At 48.0% G+C, this 21,645-nt stretch overlaps 1 protein-coding gene across 3 annotated transcripts in view; it reads right to left on the reverse strand.

Annotated features, from left to right (window-relative positions):
• Positions 1-1,751: 1,751 nt before the first annotated feature.
• The window catches only part of LOC138567570 (aurora kinase B-like), a 160,032-nt gene continuing 140,138 nt past the window's right edge, over positions 1,752-21,645 (reverse strand). For all 3 annotated transcript variants that reach the window (XM_069645922.1, XM_069645923.1, XM_069645924.1), the window contains exon 9: positions 1,752-2,221. In XM_069645922.1, the coding sequence (XP_069502023.1) occupies positions 2,051-2,221 (171 nt within the window). In that variant the 3' untranslated portion in view covers positions 1,752-2,050. The remainder of the gene's footprint in view (positions 2,222-21,645) is intronic.

Consider the following 21,645-nt stretch of genomic DNA (forward strand, 5'->3'; position numbering starts at 1 on the left):
AGGGCGGAGTAAACCTAGATAATGGGGGTGGGGGGGCTGGAGCGGAGGCCTAGGTTTTACAGAAAAGCAGGCAGTAAATTAGATACACCTAGATTTGAGAGACCTAGATAACGGGAGAAGGGACTAGGTTTCAAAGAAAGGCAGGCAGTAATACAGCACCTAGATTAGAGTCCTTCACAATACGAAGGGTTTCATTTGTTTTTACAGAGGATTCCCTGTTGTAGGTGATGGCCGAGAGTGGTTGGTGCACTTCAATCTGCTGGTAGTGTATCGTGGCAAGATTACTAAAGGTGGTTATCGGTACTAGTGTGATTGTGTGTGAAATTGGCCTTCCTCATCTGTTGGTGCTGGTTGACGGCAGTCAGTTCTTCGTTTGACGGGTCTAGGCAGCCAGGTTGGTGCCGCTTGTTTGAAAGTGGAACCACCTTATTTAATGCAGTTGCAGCGGGGTTGGGGGGGTGGGGGGGTGAGGGGGTAGGGGCGGGAGTGGATGGGTGGGCAATAGCCGTTAGAGTGAGCCGTAGGGTTTGACACTGCACACACACACAGATGCGAGCACTGCTGGTCCTGTCCCTCGAGTTCAGACGTGGAGCATGAGATGGGCGATGGGACAGTGGGTCAGTTTGGTTAAACGTGCCATTTGAGTTTCTGGGGGTTAAGTTGCTGCTATATGCTTTAATGTTAGTGGGTTGCTGCTCCCCCTGCTGACAGTATGGAGCTGCCCTTTGCTACCGGGCAGCTACCGGCAGGGGCTGCACTAGGGCTACACTATTGAGTCCTACGAGCCAATCAGGGGAATGGGCTGGACACAAGGCGGGAGAGATCACAGAAGGGGCTCAGGGGAAAGCAACGAGGCACCTGAGCACTTTGAGAACAAAAGTACACTTCAAATGAGAAAAATGCAAGAGGGAGCAGTGGGGCCTCACCTTCATGCTGCCAGGAAGCAAATTCTCATGTACTAAGTGACTACTGCCTTTTTTATCCCAGTTAACAAAAATTGTCCTGTACAAATTCTCCTGTAATTTGAAAACGTTCTCAGATTAAAGCACTGCAAGCCTTGCCTCACCTAACACTCATACATTGGTTCGGCTCCATCGCTAGACTAGGTCAAACATGCTAATTTGAGGGCAAATGTCAGACCTCAAATGTACACAAAATACACAATGGTCAATGATCTGCAATGAGCCAAGTTACCGCACGCAGGCCAGCATCTCACCCATACCCAAAATTAACCCACTCATACAACCCAATTCCAATCATATCATGCAGAGCATTTCATACTGCTGCTGCCCACCCTACAAACCCAAACAATCACAATAACTTCCAGCATCCATCTTAATCATGCTAATCAACCCACCCACATCAAGCTTATTGATCAAGTAAAATCTATTAAAAAGTATGACCTGTTGGCTTTTCCAATGCTTAAGTTCACAATTTCAATCTACCATTTCCTGATCATGCCACAAATGTACCCCCACACCACATGGCTTTAGTGAGATGGCACAAACCAGCACACAAATTCAAGCACCACTGAAACTGTATCTGAGATTTTAGATTCTTTGATTGCATTACAGCATTATGTACGAGATAGCAAATATATTGTTACCTTGCTAATTTGGCAGGAAGTATTTCACACATCAATCGGTAACCTGGGTGGGCAATGATCGGAACCTTATCCAGTAGGCACAGCAAAGTTGCAGAAGTAAATTATAATCGGTTTACATTCGTTGCTGTATAAAGTAGTACGCTAATTGACAGTATTGAAAATAAAGTTTAATTAAGTAAATGATAAAGCAACCCTTTGATAACCTTTACACACAGGACACACGTGAATAGCCACTACGGATCTTTCTGAAACATCGGTTCCGGCATAGCTCCAGTGCTGGCCATGGGTGGAATGCACTGGCGTTAAAGTTCTGTGCAGACTGCCGTCAGGCCTGGACACTACACCTGGCACAGCAAGTTAAAAAGTTCCTTTTCCCAAAGAATGCATACAATATTAAAGACGTCACTTATGTACAATTCCACCAGCTCAAGTCCCATCTCATGTCTATGGCTTGGAAGTGTACACTGGCGGCAGCACACGGCGAGAGTTTGCTTTGACCCAGGGGTGCTCCAATACACCTTGCAGGGAGAGTCTCTGGGCAGGATTGTGGCGCAGTAGCCTGGAGATCAAGTCCTTAGCCCCTTCTGTCACAAAAGATGGAAATTTAAGATCTACCTGTGAAAAGGGGAAAAAAATGGAGCAAGGTTTAATCATCTAAAGCAAAATAAACCAAACACCCAGAAGTGAGTCAGAACTTTTACAGAACACATTCAATGATTAGTGATGCCAAGGTCAAACACATTTCAAATGTTCAACTTGAGCTGCAATGCCAAATGCAGCACAACATGGTTTATTTCACCCTCTGACTGACGCTACATCTAAATGGCTGAGCAGCACCAATTATGGAATACCGAATGCTCAAAGCTCAGTATCCTTAAGCCAGACGTTATGTAGATGAAGCAAATCACAAAAGGCTCATAGAAGTTTATTCTTTACATTACCTGAATATACAAGAAGTATAAGTGTTAAATGACAGGCTTTCTACCAAATTTATTTTCTGCTGTAAAATTTAATCAAAGCCACCATGTGCAGTGGTGTGCTAGAAATCCTCTTGGACTGAACTGTATATTGCTGAGTAAGGAACAAGTTACTTACCTGTAACTATTGCTCTTCAGCATGGTGTTGGTAGGGGACAGCTCCATTTCCCCCCTTGCCCTTCCCAAGGCATTTTAAAGTAAGGCGAAATGCATACGAGGCACTGTAATGAACCCTGGGTCAGTGAAAGGAGTGCTTTCCTGTCCAGTAGGAACCCATGCTATCATCAATTATAGCATATTCATATGATGCGGCCCAAGGCACGGGCAGCATAGCTATTTTGTGTAGATATTAATATTCTAGGTAGAAGAAAAGGCTTGCGCGGTAAGCACAGTAAATGTAGCATTGCATACACTAGGCCCAAATCCACAAAGCAACAAATCTCCAGTCTTGGCCGAGCTCCAATCGCACACAAACCAGCCACAGTTTGTCCATTGTTCTTGAAAGTGTTGAAGATCTATCTTTCAACCAAAAGGAATGTGCCCGACAAGGCCACGATTAGAGGCCGGCGCCTGGTGGGCATGATATCACTTCGGCCAAAGCACTACCTGGCCCATTTCCAAGTGATAACGAGTTATAGCCCATATAACTGACTAAACCCCAAGATCCCCGAATTCCTAGACACCAGGTGCCCTTTGACAAACCCCAAAGTAACAAGTCCTGAAATGTTCAAAGAGGATGGCCAGGATATATTGTTGCGACAATCGTGTGATTTGTATGGCGCTGTGCTGGGAGGGATACATTATAGTTCAAACGAGGGTGGAAGACCTGTGAGTCAGATGACACGGAGGGAGTGAAATGTGCGGGGGAAGGTTAGAGTGCCCTGGAACCTCCTGTGGGCTTGAAGCCTGCCAAGTTATGTTAATGGATAATATAAAGCGCTCATTTGCAGTAAGCATCATGGCGCTGGAGGGTATCAAAACGAGAGGACTTAGAACAGGTATGTTTTCAGCAGCTGGCAAAAACTGAACGTATGTATGAGTGATAAACAAGCCGCATAGTTAATTTGTTTTCTGACCTTCGACGCGAGAACGAGCCCCGCAGTGCCCAAGAGATGGAAGACTGACAGACCAATAAACTGCCATTCCATATGGATAAGGGCAGCACATGTATAGGGTCCATCAATCAGCCACGCGGGTGTGTACTACATGTATTGCGTCATTATGATGTTTTTGCCTTAAATGTTTCTGCTTGTACCCCTTTTCGGCAGAACGTTCTTGGCAGCAGAGTTCTTTGCCGTTGCTCTAAGCTTGTAAGCGCACGAGTTATCCTTACAAGATCGACTTGAGCCTTTCTTCCCTAGCGTGTTGTATTTTCTCTGGTGAGCGTTCAGGGGCTTGCCTTCAATGGGTCTGTTGTGGATTCACATGCTCATGAATATTTACCGTCAGGCCAGGAATCCTCAGTAAAATAAAAACAGTTCACTTACTTTAGACCAATCACTGTCCTCCGGGTCATACTGCCCCCATCCAATGACAGTCCTCTCCCTAAGCCCCTCTGGCAACCATCTTCAGATTTGGTAAGCACGTAAAATGGTAGTATGACCAAGAAGAGCCACAGAGGGAGGGTTTGCATGTGCACCCATGCCAGACCCATGCTGGATAACAATAGTTAGTTAAGTAACTTGTTCCTTCTCCAGCATGGGGTCTGGCATGGATTGACATGCTCAGAATAACATACATAGCAGTACAACATTACACACCCATGGGAGGTGGCAAGGCTCAACAGAAGCAATGGGTGATGTAGCCGGAGAGCCACCGGGAAATGGAAGCATTGGAGAGGGCCTTCCCATGGTTCACAAGGCCACAAAAAGTTGCAATGTCTTCCGGAAACTCTACGTGAGGTCCACATAGAACTTCAGCGCTCTAGCTACATCCAGCAAGTGTAAAGTCCTTTCAGCTGGCGACGAAGGCGTCGGAAAAACACAGGCAACACCAAGGGATCGTTTAGATGAAAGTCTGACGGCAGCTAGGGCATGACGGAGGGGTGTGTACTCAACACCACCCTTGTGTTGTGAAAAGTCAAGTAAGGTGGCTTACAGGACAGGGCCTGAATCTCACCCACCCATCATGCAGAGGCGATGGCCACGAGGAACACCGTCTTCTACGACAAGAACTTCAGTGGAACTGTCTGCTTAGGTTCGAATGGAGGGCCCATGAGTCTAGTCAGCACCACATTGCGTTCCCACGCCGGGGCTGGAGCCTTCACCGGCGGTAACAAACAGAACAGTCCTTTGACGAACTCCTTAACCAGTGTGACCATAACTACAACTGTCCTTGAGATCTGGTGTATCGGGAGATAGCCGCCAGATGAACTTTGATGGAGGCATGGGCCAGGCCCGATTTGGCCAACAGCAAATATGGTAGTACCTGCGCAGCTGTGACTCAGGATCGATCTTTTGTGCACGCCACCAAATGGCAAACCTCTTCCATTTAGGTCCGTAGCATTTGAGAGTAGACAATGCTCTGGCCTTGGAAAGTACCTCCTTGCAGTCCACTGGGAGATCGCAAACCCCCGAAATCTAACGCTGCAGGAGCTAGGCCTTCAGATTAAGCGATCCTGGGTCGTGATGTAGAATGGCACCTCCTTCCCTGGTGAGAAGATCTGCGACCACCGGAAGCTTGAATGTAGGGTACGCTGACATGCTGAGAAGGTCCGGGTACCAGTTCTGCCTCTGCCACGCTGGTGAGACGATCATCCTGCACCGGGACCGTCCGAGTTGATTGAGGAGTTTAAGAAGCAACGGCAACAGAGGGAACGCATACAGAAACAGGCAGTCCCAGGGGAATGAGAATGCATCCCCCATGCTCCCCGGCTGGGGAAACCTGCTGGCAAACCTCTGGCACTTGGTGTTAGTCACCAACAGATCGATCTGGGGTTTGCCCTTCTGCGGAACAGGTCCCACTCTTGGCAAACGCACAGCTCCCTGCTGAGAGAGTCGGCAACAGTGTCCTTTACTCCTGCCAGATGAAACGGAATGAGGAACATCCCCTGGGTGAAGGCCCAGTGCCATAGGTCCTGCACTTCTTTGGAGAGCGCCGGGGATCTGGTGACCCCCCCCTGCTTCCTGATGTAAAACATTGTGGTGGTATTGTCTGAAGACCCGCACCACCTTGCCCTTGAAGGACGGAAGGACTTGAAGGCCCAAAACACTGCCCGCAGCTACAGCACGCTGATGTGCAATATTTTCTCCTCCGGTAGCCACAGGCCTCTTTGCGTGGAGACTTCCGGTGTGGGCACCCCATCCTTCCAGGGAGGAATCCTTTGCGACAGTCTCCTGTTCTGGTGGGATCTGGAAATCCACGCCTCCAGACAGAGGAGTGCACACTCCCCACTTCATCGTTCGACCAAAGCTCTCGTCGAGCAGGACCTTGTCCTGGAAGCTTCCCTAATGTTTGTTGAAGAACTTTTGCAATGGACGCATCTGTAGCCTGCAAAGTCGGATGAGATAGATGCATGACACCATCATGCCGAGTAGAGACTTGATGGTCCTCACCATAGCGATCTTCAGTGCCAACAGCCGTTGCACCATGCCCAAGATGGGCGCCATCCTCTCTTCCGACGGTGACGCCAGGCATGGAAACCGCAAAGTGCCACTGAATCGAAGTTGGCCCATTGCTGGCACGGACCGGCCAGATCGCAGTGCAGGAGTCCCCAGACGTCCTTGTCCCCATGACTGAAGCCCAGGAACAAGGGATCTACTTTCATCATTAAAAAAAATACTGTGAACCTAAGAAGACTTACCTCTTGTTGTGTAGCTGCGCTTGTCCTCACTGGAGGCCTGCTGCTCTGCAGATTTGCTCACATTTGCTTCACAAGCCTGACAGCTTGTGGCCCTTTAGCAAGTGTTCTCATCTCTACAAACTTTTTTTTTTTTTAAACTATGTGCAAGACTTTTATTCGCCTACCAGAAGATCTTCAGCTTCACTAGAATTTACTCACTAAACATTTGCTTCATGGTTCCCTGAGAGACTTCTACCTCTGACTCTGTCGTTACCTTACCCCAGGAAAGTGTTAATTTAACATGCATTGGAGGGTTGTGAAAGTTTACTAGTTTGAGTGTTGTGGTTAACCTCTTCTTTATCCTCTATAGCTAAGCTTTACCACTGAACAGTCTTGATCTAAATGTGCCAGTGATTCAGTGTCCACAGTGCCTTAGCAAGTTAAGTCACCTGAGGGTGTAGGAAACATCTGTGTGTCATCCAATGGGTATCCACTATGAGCGTGTTTTGAAGTGTACTTAAACGTTACATGTGATTTGCTCCCATCTGAAGGCTTACATAACTGACTTAAATAAATATTGTTTAATCAAGAAACCTGGAGTATAAGTGTTTATTTGGAGAACTGTTGGGTGAAAGTACGTTACAAACGTACTGCTCACATTGACCCCTCGAGATAAGCCTGGCTGCTCGACCACACTACCAACCTGTGTATTTCAGACTTATACCAAAGGTTGGGTCCCTATTGCCAGGTGGTCAGGGTTGTTGTAGTGCACCCAAAGGGTACTGCATACAATCTTGCCTAACAGATCACCAGTGTGTTGGCCGCCTTGATGGTGGACGCTGCAGAGTAAATGACCTTCCTTCCCATGGCGTCCATCTTTTCCCCCTCGCTGTCCGGTGGTACAGAGTTTCCTTGTGGCCACTGAAACCACTGAATCTGGCGATGGTTGCGACCTCAGGCACTTGGGTGCGGATTCCGGCACTCGGTACTTCTCCAGCCTATCCTGTTTGGCCGGAGGGTGCAAGGGATCAAGCGGGCCAGGCCCCACTCCTACACATCATCCAGAAGGGGCACCGCCATGGTCTTCCTCTTGGCCTCAAACCCCCCCCACCCACCTCCCTCCTTTGTTTCCTCTGGCACAAACCGGAAAAGCTTGGTGGATTTGGCAACTATTAACCGGAACGACCCCGCCTCATCCGGTGCAGGGATGCCGTCAGTCGCAGCCGTATTCCTCCCTGTGTCCATGGGGGTCTGCGGAATTGGCATTTGCCGCAGAAACGGGGGCATCGGATTACGCTTCCTCTTTGCCAGAGGCTGATCGGGGGTCGGCGCATTGGTACCTGGCCCTGCGGCATCCTCTTCTGGATCTCTGAGTGTGTAGGGTCGACAGGCTGTCTAGAGATACATCCCTCGACTGATACATCCCGCGCGGTCGCCCCCTCCACATCCTAGTGGACCGTGTGACTCCAGGTCCTCCTCGTCTGTGGACAAAACTTTCATGGATTGGGGCAGGTCCAGGGCTTCCTTACCCCCACACGTCCCCCGCCCCTCGCCTCTCCATTTTCCACCCGGAGGAGTCAGAGCCGGTATCGTCTGGTGTGCCAGCAGACTTCATCAAAATCACTGGAGGTTTTTCACCTTGGAGGCAGGGACACCTTTTGCACTGTGGGGGTTACCTTCACGGGGGTCAGCCCCTTTCGCCTTTGTGAGAGCAGCTGCCACCAGCTCTATGGTCAACAAAGACTTCTCCTGAGCCACTTGGGCAGTCTTCTACTCAGTCCCTGGCTTCTCTTGCAGCTTAGCCGGGTTGGAGGATTTCCTTTCAAGGAGTAGCTCGATTGCTGGCTGGCGAAGGAGGCGGGTGGTGCTGTTGATCGCGCCCTGTCCATTGCGGGTCCCGCTTGTGTGGTGACCAAGATGGAACTAGACTTGCGGTGCTTGGCCAGGACTTGGGCCCCAACGGATAAGGCGCCCTCAAAGGACTTATAAGGTGGCTCCTCTGAGCACGGGGCAGAGGCCTTGGCATTCAGCCAAGCCGCCAGCCTACTGTGCCTATCCTTTGTAGTCTTCTTGGAGAAGCAGAGGCAGATCCCACTCCTTCCTTGTGGTCTGGATGAAGACAGAGGCATTGGCGGCGTTGGTCCTCCACAAACACATTTCGTAGACCGCACTTGGTGCAGGGCCTGAAGAGGATCTCCTCCATCATTGTTGGAGGGTGCGAAGTAGGCCTGATGGCGCTCTCGAAACTTCGTAGAAATACTTACTATCTTCGCCCTTGAGGGGGTGCCGAAATTCACCAACAACAGATCCCTGCAGTTTGCGAAAAGAGCACACAGGCTCTTTAGAACAAAAATAATTTTTTCCTTGAAAAATGACAAAACGTAAAAGTAGCTCAGAGCAAAACTCTAGGACTGAAGCGTGCAGTAAAAAAAAAATCTGAGGATGGCTGCCAGAGGAGGGGCTTAGGGAGAGGACCGTCATTGGATGGGGGCAGTATGACCCAGAGGACAGCGATTGGTTTAAAGGACAAATACAGTTTGTAAGCGAAACTGAAACGGTTTCTTTTACAGAGGATTCCCGGCCTGACACATGGAACTTTGAAAAGAATTTAGGCACAAATCTGGGATGAATGCGCAGAACTACCTTATCCCTGTGGACTGTAACAAAAGGGTATAGAACTGAAAGGGCATGTAGTTCGCCAACCCTTCTAATAGAAGTGATAGCCACTAGGAAGGCCGTTTTATAAGTAAGGTCTTTTAGAATTGCTTTATGCATTGGCTCAAAGGGAGACCCCAGGAGTCTGGTTAAAACCACATTTAGATCCCATCCGGGAGCTGGGTTAGAAATGGGGGGTGAATTCCTTTAACCTCTTCCATAAAAGCCTTAATAACAGGTATTTTCCACCACAGCACTTTGTTGTAACGTCGTTTAGGCTGATGGAGCAGCTAGATGAACCTTTAGGGAATTAAAAAACAATCCCGAGTCTAACAAATGACTTGGGTACAACACAATGTGGGTAGGCGAGCAGTCAATGGGACCGACGCTCTTTGTTTTACACCAGATAAAGCGTTTCCACTTACTGGAATAGCAATAATGAGTGTTAGGTTTTCTAGCCTCCCTGAGTAGGTCCATACATCTGAGGCAGTTGAAGGTGTCCAAGCTATATTACCTCAGGAGCCAGGCCTCCAAGTTCAGAGTTTGCAGGCATGGGTGTAGTGTCTCCCCTCCCTCCTGAGACATGTTGTACGTGCAGGGTAGTGGGGGCGCCATAGGGGGACATTTCCATTAGATGAGCGAACCAGGGTTGGCGGGCCCACATGGGGCCCACCAGAATCATGGTAACTGGTTCCTGGTGCATCTTGTGCACTATCTTGTTGAGTAGGGGAGTCGGGGTAGCGTAGACAAATTTCCCTGACCATGTTATCCAGAGTCTGTTCCCGTTGGAGCGGTTCTGGCGTTACCCGAGGCGTAGTCTTGGCATTGGGTGTTCTCCTGAGTTGCGAACTGGTCGATCTCTGGGAAGCCCTATTTGGTGAAGATGTTGGAGACGATGTCCTAGTGCAGACTCCATTCGTATTCTACGGGCAGTGGGAAATCTCTGCTGAGCAAGTCTGCTAGAAGATTGAGTTCTCCTGGAACGTGTTGGGACAGTGGGAACATCTTGTGTTCGAGAGCCCACACCCAAATGTTCTGGGACAGCTTGGATAGCCCTGGAGAGTGTGCCCCCTGTTTGTTTAGGTAATACATGGCTGTGGTGCTGTCTGTCAGGACCAGGACTGTCTTCCCTTGTAGCTGCGTTTGAAAGGCCCTCAGTGCTTTGAACACTGCTAACAGTTCTTACAGATTTATATGGTTGGATGCTACTTGTGGGGACCATACTCCATGTGCTTCTTTCTGCTGAAGCAGGTGAGGGCCCCCCCCCCCCCTCCAACCCCGTGAGAGATGCGTCTGACGTCAGAGTGGCTTCTACTGTGGGGTTGGTGAAGGTTTTCCCCTTCAAGAGTTTTTCCCTCTACCAGGGCGCATGGGGAGGTCCTTTTTGGGTACAAGGAAGTACACTGAATAAATACCCTAGTTTACCTGAAGAATAGGGACGGCTTCTATGGCGTCCTTTTCCAGCAGTGCTTCCACCTCGTTTCAGGATTTGCAGATTGTCTGGCGTCAGGCGTCGTGCTCTGGGCAGTTGTGTGTGGGCGGGGGGGAATTCCACACAGTACCAGTGGGCGACTGTTTTTAGAACCCACTGGTCTGATGCAACTCCCTCCCATGCCGAAAGGAAAGATTTTAAGCGCCCCCCCCACCGACCAGGGTGAAATGGGAGGGGACCTGAATCCGTAGGTCATTTCTGACCAGAGGCTGTGGCTCCCCTGGAGTTGGGGCCTCTGCCTCTACCCTTCCTGCGCTGCTGACCCCTAGGTGGATAGTTGGTGGGGGTACTGGATGCCTAGCCCCGAGTTCCAGTTGTTTCCCATGTTGTGAGGAATGGGATTGGCCTCAAAAGGACCGGCGGGAACAGCTACCCCTCTGGGGGCGGGGGGGGGGGGGGAAGAGAGCTTCTGAGTGATTTGTTGGAGACTCAAGAGTCTGTCTCTAGGGCATCGTCGACTGCTTTACCAAAAAGGTTCGATTCCTCAATAGGTTTATTTATAAGGGCTGCTTGGGTTTCCGGCTTGAAGCTTCAGTTTCAGAGCCAAGCGTGTCGTTTGAGCAGGGCGCCCTGAGCTAGAGACCTTCCTGCCGTCTCTGCAGTATCCAGGGTGTTTATTACATTTTGGTTCACCTGCCTGCCCTCGGCCACGATAGAGCAATTTGCTTCTTGCAGGTTCAGGCACTTCCTGGAGACCTTCTTGCATCAGGTTCCACTGTGCATCGGCATAACTAGCAAGCAACTGTGTGTTTACTATGCGCGTGGTAAAAGCAGCTGCCGTGGTAATTCGCTTACCCAAGGCGTAAAGTCTTTGACTCCCTATCGGGAGGTGCCTCTCCCGTAGCAAGGGGTACTCCTGCCTGTTTCCAGGTGGTGGTAACCACTAGGGAATCGGGGGTGGCGTGGCTTAATATATTGAGGGTCGGTAGGTGAAGGCCAAAATAATTTCTCCACCCTTGGATTCACTGCCCTGGTCTGAGCTGGTGAGATCAGGGAAGGAGCCAATCTCCTTTTAATGGAATTTAGGAGAGGCTTGGCGGGAGGGGGGTGTTCTCTTTAAGAATGTCCTCCAGGAAATCTTGTTCAGAAATGGCCTCTTGGGTGGCGATCTGAAAATGATTGGCTGCCTTCCTTAAGATGGCACTGAAGGCCATCTGATCATCTACTGGCGAAGCCTGGCGGGCCAGAGTGGAACCCAAACATAGGACATCTGTGTTCTGATCGTGAGTAGGGAGCGCCCATGGCTCCGTCTCGATCTGATGAGTGTCCTCCCAGTTTTCCGTGGCGTCCGCCTAGTCATCCGCAGTGTAGTCCTGAAGTAAGGTAGTATCCCCCTTCCTCATCGTAAATGTCTTGATGTGTCCATCTGGATTTCATCTTCAGGGTGGAAGGAAGTGAAAAGTCCTTGAGAAGGGTCTAGATTTCCAGAAAATCTAGAAGTTGACACAGAAGGGTGATCCTCCCGAGTTCTCTTGGGGATAGGGTCCTCTGAAAGCGAGACAACTTTCCAGACGGTCCATGCACCCTTCAAATTTCTCTCTGGTCCATTTAGACGAACCAGAAGGGCCAGTAGGTGGAAAATCTGCATTTTCCAACCTATGGCGCTGAAATTTGTTACCAATAGTGCTAGACAAAAGCTCCTGACCGTCTTCGTAGACCTCGTGAGAATTGGGGTGCTGTGGCACGTCTTTCGACGTGTCCATGGCACGCTATTTGCAGTTCTGACTTTCGGCGTCAGCCCCACTTCCGAAGTAATTCTCAATGCTTTCTACGATGTCCGGAGAAGCGGGGCGTGCCGTACGACTAGGCCTAGCGGTTGCTTTTTCTCCTACCAGAGCCTTAGAGGGCATCAGTGTCAGCTGATCGCGGCCTAAATTTTTGAAGGCACAGTCGCAAGAGGTCGTGTCAGCACTCGCCTGTTTCGGCAGAAGCGTCGAAACCAGGGCTGGGGTTGTGTGCATAGCGTGGCTTTTTTGTACGCCCCCCGTCGCTGGGTGTTGTCCCATTAGCGTGACTCGCGCCATGCCTAGTGGGGACGGGCGTGGCAGACCTAGAGGTGTCCGTCGTAAGGTCTATGGCATCCGATACAGATGCTTGGTCATCACTAGTGCCTCCGTTCGGCGGTGGGGGAAGATCCATGCCGTAGGCGGCCCACCACTTAACAGCGCTCCTTAAGTGTCTTAGGTCGAAGGAGTCTACAGGCCGCACACCGTGCTTCGTCATGGTGAAGGGGAAGACCGTTATTGCACTGATCGTGCTCGTCCTTCCACGGGTATCTGACCCTGCAAGAGGGGCAAAATCTAAATGGTGTCCTTTCCATAGCGAAAGTTAATGAAGGGGATTACCAGACCTAGAGGGTAAAGAGGGGGAAGAGGAGACACATAGCGACCACCCAACCCCACTCTCCCTACTGTGTAGGGCAGCAAGAGGGCCTGACCACGTGGATGGCTCTGCTGCTGGATCTTAGGCATTGAAGTCCACCGCCGTCGAAAGTTCCTGCAGTCTTCGTCGTAGTATCTGAACACCGAAGTGACTTTAGGGGAAATAATCGACAGTCAGTAAACAAGAATTAACTGTCTCTTATGAAGAGCTCTGCAATAGGGCGACCAGTTATCTGGGCGGAAAAAAACAATCTGAGGAACCTTGGCGCGTGAGGGATTTTGGGTACACTACACGTCACGATAGGGATAGTGTTAGACACGCCTATGCCGACGTCCGCCTTCGGTCCCCGAAAGACAAGATGCAATACTCTGCGGTTACCACTGGATGTCGGACCATATGCACAGCATGTGATTCTAAGCAGATTAACAAGCATCAGAAAAGTGAATTACTTAATTTGTAACTGAGTTGGTATGCTTTTATTATTCCTGAAACTGAATGAGTAAAAGTTTACAAATTGGGTTTATTTGCCTTGAGTCTCCTCCCAAGTGTCTGCAGTCTCAACAGTCGTGGGACTTCTCGGTGGCCAGCAGGGAGAAATCGTGAGTTTGGCGTCTTCATCCGCACCACCGGATAAGGGAAAGAAATTTGATTCCATGGGTAGAAAGGTAATCTAGGCAGCGACAGTAAAGGCGGCCAACGCCTTAGCGATCGTGGCCAGATACAACCGGGAGCTTTGGTACAAGATAGCTTTGCTCCTGGATGTCCTCTCCGATGACAAACTGGTTGAGGCTTTGGAGATCCTCCAGGAAGGCGAGGTGGTGTCAGACCACGCCATCAGTGGCCCTGAACATTGCAGACACAGGCTTCTGCCAGATGGGAAACAGGGTTTGCCTTAAGGCCACCAACTTTACACAAGAGGTCCGGATGAGGGCCCTGGACATGCCTTTCGACTGACACAACCTGTTCGGGAAGGCCGTCGATTAATCCCTCCTGGCCATCAAGACGGACATGGATACTGCCTGTGCCTTGGGCACTCTGCAACACCGGCCGTTCTTTTGTTCCCAAGGAGGGAAGTCTAGCAGGTATTCCAAAGGTTTTGGCGAGGACGTCAGGCCCCGTCCCCCAGGTGAGCGAGCAGTGTTTGGTGCCTTGACCCCTGTGGGACCAATATATCTGGCTGCGTTGTGGGTTGCCTCCAAGCCCTGCTTGTTACCTTGCTTTCTGGCTCCTTTCATCCCTTTCCCCTCCCTCCGCCTCCCAACCCTCCCTCCACCCGTGATTGGCTGTGTGCCTACCTTTGAGCTCCTCCACCTGTGATTGGTTAGCTCTCTGGCCTTAATGGACCCTCCCAGGGCAGCCCTCTGCCCGGCAGCCCCAAGGTTAAGGGCCCCAAGGCTAAGGGCGGTTCCAACATTGGCGGCTCCAGAAAGTGTGTGCAGGGGGAGGCCATCGAAGCCAGCCACCAACCGACATTGCAAAAATAAGTGTGGCATGGGTGGGGAGTAAAGCACTCACTACTCCAAAAAGCCCTGAGACCGTCAGGCAAACATTTCTTACAACACTCTTACTTGATAGAATTGTGACCATTAGCCTAAGTCTATCCGAGACAGGATTGCAATTTTGCCTTACATTGCATCTAGACATACTTGTTCATGCTAGCAAGTTCCACACTTACATAATATTTTAGGGTTATTGTACCACACCAGACAAAGTGTGAACATCAGCCCACGTCGCAGCTAGATAGAAATGGAATTGTGAAGTTTAGCATATGCCACACCTAGATGGAATAATGAATGTCGGCATGTACCGCACTTGGCTGAGTTGTGAATGTTCGCATGTGCCGCAACATGGAAATCTATCATCACTTCTAAGCAATGATGCCAATAACCAACCCACTAACAATTTCACCCTCTGCATACACCTCTCAAACTATACAACCACAACCCTATAGCACACCAAACCGCACAAACTTCACTACACCGCAACAAAACAAACAGACTCAACAGCACATGACGGCTACCGAACAGAAAGCACCCCAAGCCCAGCTGAAGTGCTAACCGGGTTGAGGCTGCCAACAGCACATCAATGCCCTCTTGCACTTTTCCTGCTTGTTCCCACTAACTCAACCCCCACCCCCATCCCCTTTTCAGATCCGCCAGGGGACCACTCCGATGCACGGTACAAATATCCTTTAACATTAACATTGAATAACTGTTGACACTGGGGTTTGCTTGCCCTGGACTGCTCAGTGCATTTCTAAAATGGTCTTGCATTAGGTTCTCATCTTAAAACTGTGGATTGCCTTTCTGAAAAGTCTGCTAGAGTTACTACTTACCCTAGAATTGTGTCCCACTCTTCTGAAAAGGATCATTGGTATAACTAAACATTCAGGTGACAGAAATAGGGTTAGTTGAACCCGGTTTAACATACACTGGTTACAGCTAGAATGGTGTAACAGAAAATTGCATAATCAAAAGCATGCTTTCTCATATGCACGCATCATGCTTTGGGCAAGTAGTGTCTCATGGGGATTTCTCTGTGGGGAGGGAAGCAACATCTCTGCAAAACTTGCAAGGAATACTCATTGTCTGCTTCCCCCACATTGACTGATTCATGAAATTTGTAGACGTGCTTTGGTGGATCCTCCAAAAGTGTTAGTCCGATATTAAATCGCCATACTGTTCTGCTGAAATCTTTCAGCCATGTAGTCCTTTTGATGTCTGGCAGGGATTGTGGGAGGAGTGCGGAGAAGGGAGCAAGGGGTAGAAAAGATTTTTTTTAATTTTTTTAAAGAAAGTGAAATTATAGCATACCTTTAACTTAAGGGGTCAATTTAATTGAAATGGTGAAGTTGAAACAAGTCCAATATGGTTCCCACTGGTTTTGGGAGGGCAGGGCCAAGGTGGACTGGTTTACTGGGAACTCTGGATATTTCCCATGGGTCCTTCGCACTATGAGCCATTTTGTGGTCGGTTGTCCTTACCTTTCTCCCATGCACTCTATTTTTTCCAACTCCTCCTAGCCCCCACCTCCAATAACGTGTTACATAGTCACTCTTATGAAAGGAGGTGCACTTCATTTGGACAGCAGAGGGCAACCCAACACTGATCAATTGCATCAGTATATATATATATATATATATATATATATCTCTTCTCTTTGAACTGTGATCTGAAATGTAATATGCAGCATCAGTAGTTACATTTGTTGCAAGGTGTAAACTTGACACAGTTTTGGTATAACTTTTTTTTTTTTTTTTTTTGTTTTTAATCAAACAAATGATTTTTACAAATACTTCTCCGTTTGTCGATGTGTCGAAGTTTTATGGGTTCACTGGGAATTTCAGCCAACTCGTGGCCCTTTGAGTTTGACATCTTATGTTGAGTTAGTTTCTATTTTGTTCAGAGCGAACTGCAGCATTTTAGTAGTCGCGATTTGCCAGGTTGATCTGTCTCCACTAATCATCCTTGACCACCAACATGGTTCGGACTCCAGCGTTAGGTCAGATGTGAAATGTTGCATGTAACTGGACCTGACTTTGCCGGTTTCTGTGCAGTTAAGGAGAAGATGCCTTACTGTTTCTTTTTCGTTTGGTATTTTGCAAAGTCTGCAGTCATTAGTAGCTGTTAAGCCTCTAATAAAATTGATCTCGTTCGTTGGAAGCAGGTTTAGCCTGGCTCGCAAAAGATAGTTTCTTGCTTGCTTGTTCGGAAATTTTTTTTACGTAGCCCTGGAGGTCGTTCAATTTTTTTATGTTTGGAGGCAGATGGAGCGTTAGTTTGTTTTCTGAGGCTTTATCCAATGTCCGAATCCAATCAAGATCTTTCAATTTTCTTAGGATCCTTGATGGGTTAGACCGCAGTTCCTCTTCATTACTCTCGATTGATTCCAGTAGTGTCAGCATCCTTTTTTTCCAGCGCTGGAGCGGTTTGTTGGTGCCCTGGTCCAGCTCCCTCTTTATTAACTTAAACAAGAAGGGGCTCGTTGGCATCAGACATTTTCTGTATAGTCTTAGAGAGCTACATTCCACTGACCCTAACAGGGACAGTAAGCTCAGTTCCCTACGAATCGAGGCAACAGGCGTAGAGGAGGGCAGTCCCAGGACGGTTCTCCAGTAGTAGGCTTCGAGTTTGTGCCAGATAGTAATCGGAAGCTGTAACATAGCCTCCACTCCGTATGTAATAGAGGGCACAACTTTGGATTTATAGAAGTTCAAAGCTGGAATCATCGAGAATCGTCCAAATTTTCTATCGATTGCTTTGCCTTTTGTTGCTAGTTTTCTCATTTTTGAAAGGAGCGCTTCCTGCATAGCTAGGTCGTTTTTTGTACTATCCAGAATCACACCTAGATATTTAAAGCTCTGAACTTTTTCAATCGGGCACGAGTTGTAGTACCATTTATTGTTGTCAAATTTCTTCACTGTTCTTTCAAAAACAAGGATTTTTGTCTTTTCCTTGTTTACCTCTAAGTTATTTGTTGTCACGTAGGAGTCAAGATTATCCAGCTGACGTTGCAAGCCCACTGGAGTCTGATCTATCAAGATTAAATCATCCGCATAAAGGAGTCTGCTTATTTTTTGCGCCCCCAGTTTAGGTGGGAAGGATCTTACCATAGGTTCGGTTAGCTGAAAATCTCCAATGTAAGCCAGAAAGATTGCAGGTGCCAGGGGGCATCCTTGTTTAACTCCTCTGTTTGTCGCGGTAGCTGTAGTGAGAGATCCTTTACAGTTTAAGCGAATTCTAACCTGTGTGTTCGTATGGAGGGCTTTGATGGGATCCAAGATTTCTTTTGGGCATGCCCAAGCTTCAAGTTTTTCCCATAAGAGTAGTCTATCGACCCTGTCGAAAGCTTGAGTAAAGTCAATGAACGCCAAGTATAGCCTGGAACCTCCTTCCATCATTCTACTTTTGAGAAGGCTCAGTGACAAGATGTTAACGGTTGCTCCCGTGTTCTTCTTGAATCCAGATTGGAAATGGTCGTTGCATGGGGCTTCGTTGGCCCAGGTTTGGAAACGTTTCAGAAGCAGGGAGCCATAGACCTTTCCAATAGGGTCTAATAGGGCTATTGGCCGATAGTTTGCAGGATTGTTTGGATCTCCTTTTTTGTAGATGGGGACTATGATGGCCGACGTCCATGAAGCGGGAATCGTTCTAGAATCCGAGCATCTTGCAAAGACTTCGCTGAGGAATGTTGTCCAGGCCACCGGGTGAGCTTTCAGGTCAATGTTGGTGATGCCCTCTGGTCCCGGAGCTCTTGAGTTTTTTAGCGACATTATTAATTTACAGATTTCATCTTTGTCGTCCAGTCTGGCCCACCTATACACATTTTCTGTGGAAGTGGTAGATTGTCTGTCCGATAGTGATTTAAAGGTTTTTTCTATATGGATTCTCCACGCACTTTCTCCTATTGTGTTTTGGATCTTTCTAGAAGGCATCGATGTTGTAGCGTTTAACAGGGACCAGAATTCTTTGGAGTTCTTTGAACATATAGATTTGATGATTGCCTCAGCGTCTTGTTGATGCATGTTCAGTCTTTGGGTTCGAAGCCATGAGCGGTAAGTGATTTTTGCGGCACGTTTTAGACTTTCGGCTTCCACGGAGTTTTGTTTTGATGCGTTTCTCACAATTTTCCGATAGATCCTTCGCTTTTCGACTACTTGGGTGTCGTAATTGTGATTTTTTAACTTTGGTGTCAACTGGGTCTTGGTACTGGGCTTCTCGTATAGTGTAAGTAGGGGACCGTAATCGGTCTTATTGGGGCGTTTCCTAAATTTGAAAGTTTTGTAGTTATCCGTCAGCTCCTTGATGTTTTCTGCTGAAAGACGGAGTCTGTTTCCTTGTCTGTTCGTTTCCAGTTGATAGCCCAAGATCTCCACGGGTTCGGTAGAGGTTTCCCAGGTAACTGATAGCAAATTATGGTCACTGTGTTTCGTTTTAATTACCTCAAAAGTTGAGATCAGATCCAGAAAGGCTCTCGAGGTGAATATGTGATCAATTGTTGAGCTCGTTGCTCCATTTGTCCATGTTGCAGTGCGGTCCAAGTTAGGGAAGACCAGCTCAAGGTTATGCAATTTTCTAGAGTTCATTAAGTTCTGCCATAGCATTCCTCTCTGATCCGCAGGGGTGCAATTTCTTTTAAGTTTTTGCGAGGGAGTAGTTGAATTTAAGTCTCCACAGATTAGTAGATAAGAGATTTGGTAAGTAGCCAGGATATCGTCAATGGCCATTTCCATTTCCTTCATGTATGTTCCAGCTTCTATTTTATCCGGGTTCCAATAGGTGTTTACGATTGCCACCGGCGATGAGTGCGTTTCATTACTGGTGACTGACTTGTGTGTCCATGTTAGGAGTACCGTCAGTAGAGACTGGTTTGCTGTTAGTGTTTTGTCCATCTTTAATCCATGGCCAATGCGGATTGCTGTCAATAGACCAGATGATGGGCGGCCCTTAATACTCTTTTTCGCCGGGGCTAATGTTATTTCATAGCCGTCAAGTCTCGGTGGTTTGGTGAGCCAGGTTTCTTGTAGGCACAGGATATCAAAATCGCCCAAGTTTACGTCTCCTGAAACAGTTAGATGGCTAAAGCCTCTAGTATTCCATGATCCAAGTCTTATATTTGTTACTGTTGGTTGCAGCCGTTCCTCGTCGCCCTCAGAAGGGGGTCTTTGTTGCTATGAGGATTTCTTTTCTGTGAGGGCTTTTGGCAGCCATGCCCAGAACCTCGAAATAGGCGTAGATTTAGGTTTCAACTTTTCATCCCTGGCGCCAGGTTGCCTTTCTTCTCTAATGATTTTCCCCAAACCAGAGGAGAGTGGGTTCGTTTCCACCAATCGTTGTGTGTTTATGTTTGTTCTTAAACCTGATTTTTCCCCTTTTATCGTGCGGCTCTTTGAAGATGTTGGCTGATCATAGTAACTATGCCGGGGTCGTAGGATCTCAGAGGTCTGTCGTTCCACGCTCTCTGATTTGGACAGTTTTCTGCCTTCTTTCGGGATGGTGAGATCGTATCCAAGCCGGAGCAGCTCTTCAGCTTCGTTAATCAGGAGATTTTTTATGGTTTCTGAGGTGATGTAAAGATAAGTTTGTGCTCTGCCCTTTATATGGCTAGGTTCCACAATCTTCAGGTCGTCAGTTGTTATTGTTCTCAGATTGCGCACATGGTGGAGCAGAGTTAGCACTGATCTCCTGTTCAGAGTTATGTCGTCAAAGTTTTCTTTAATTTGCTTCAGCTTTATTTGCCATCGCCATTTTATTTTTAGTTTTTGATCTTTATGATATTTGTCTGTCTGCGAATGGTATCGCTGGTCTGAAGAATAGGGTTTTTTTGAGTGGGAATTGGGTGACGAGTTTCTTGTTTTTTTTTGTTGTTTTGATGAATGACTGGGTGAGTCTGTGCTATTATTTGACCATCGGACTTTCTTTGCTGGGCTTTCTAGCATAGGCGATCGTTGTCTTTTCCCTACGGACTGTTGGACTTTTCGAGGCTTATACTCCGTTCTAGCTCCTACGCTTTCTATCGTCTTTGTTCTTAGAATTTTTTTGCGTCGTTCTTCGATTGTCAAGAAAACTTCGGGACTTTGGGTTCTGTTCTTGGTGGAGGACGTCGCTTTTGGGCTGTCAGGATAAACTTCAAAAGTCACTTTTCGAACTGGTGATAGATCAGGGTCGCCTAAGGACGGTTGTCCGGAGTCTTCTAGGTGCTGAGATAGGTTCATTAGGCTTTCGTTTTCCATGAAATCAACCACCGTCTTCGGTGAGTGTGTGACTTGGTCTTGGACTTTATTTAGGAGCAGCTTGGAACAATGGCTTTCTTGCAATCCCGGTCTTAATGGTTGAAGGTCAGATAGTTTCTTCTTAGTTCCATTAGTGGGTTCTTGCATCTTTTTTTCTCCTGAGCAATTTCTCTCTATTGCTAGTACTTTTGCTGGGTCAGGAGCCTTTTTTGTGAAGATTTTAAATGGCTCGGTCGTAATGGCAGGTTGCGAAGTGTTGTTTTCGTCTATAATAAGAAGAACTTCCGTGCTTCTGCAGTTTTCTGCTGCCGTTACACATTTTTTTGCTGCTAGTGTAGTCCTTGACTTGCAATCTGAAGTTAGATGGCTTGGAGTTGTCAGATCAATTTGCGTTGATTTTTCGTGAGGTTTATCCTTTACTAGTTTGTTTGCCGGACAGCCATCGTTTAACAGAGGTGGTAGGGCTGCTGAAGAACGAGTGGATAAGTTGCTGTTCAGGATTTCTTCCAGCTGTTTTTCCCAGTCTGTTTGGGCCGTTACGTATCCTTCTAGATACGTCAGTTTTGTGAGTATCGTGGCCTGAAGTGACGTATGGTCTTTTAAGGTATCGTTCATGGACTCGTAGAGTTTTATGAAGGGAGCTAGCGCAATTGTGATGGCTGACATGATGGTTGTCATGTCGGGTTTTTTTGTCGGGGTCTCCTTTACTGCGAGTGATCCCTGGGTGGGGGTCTTCCTTGGTGTAAGAACGAAAGAGTTTGTCGTACTCGGCGGTTTTTGTTGCAAATTGTTCCAAGAGGTATCGAGTGAAAGGCCTCTATGCAGATGTCGCTGGTGCCTGACGTCCGGTCCTTCTTCTCGGCCTTCACATCTTATGTGCCCAGAGTGGTTAGAGGCTGGCATTATGGATAGGGAGCCAGAGGTGGAAAGGGGCTCAGTAGTCTCTCCTGCAGTTGCGCCTGCCGTCCTCCTATCCAGCAGATTTGATGGGTCCCGTCTCCTGCTGGGTGGTCTGGTCGG

Source organism: Ambystoma mexicanum, chromosome 2p, assembly GCF_040938575.1.
Source record: "Ambystoma mexicanum isolate Mex_15411 chromosome 2p, UKY_AmexF1_1, whole genome shotgun sequence".
NCBI classification, from domain to species: domain Eukaryota; kingdom Metazoa; phylum Chordata; class Amphibia; order Caudata; family Ambystomatidae; genus Ambystoma; species Ambystoma mexicanum.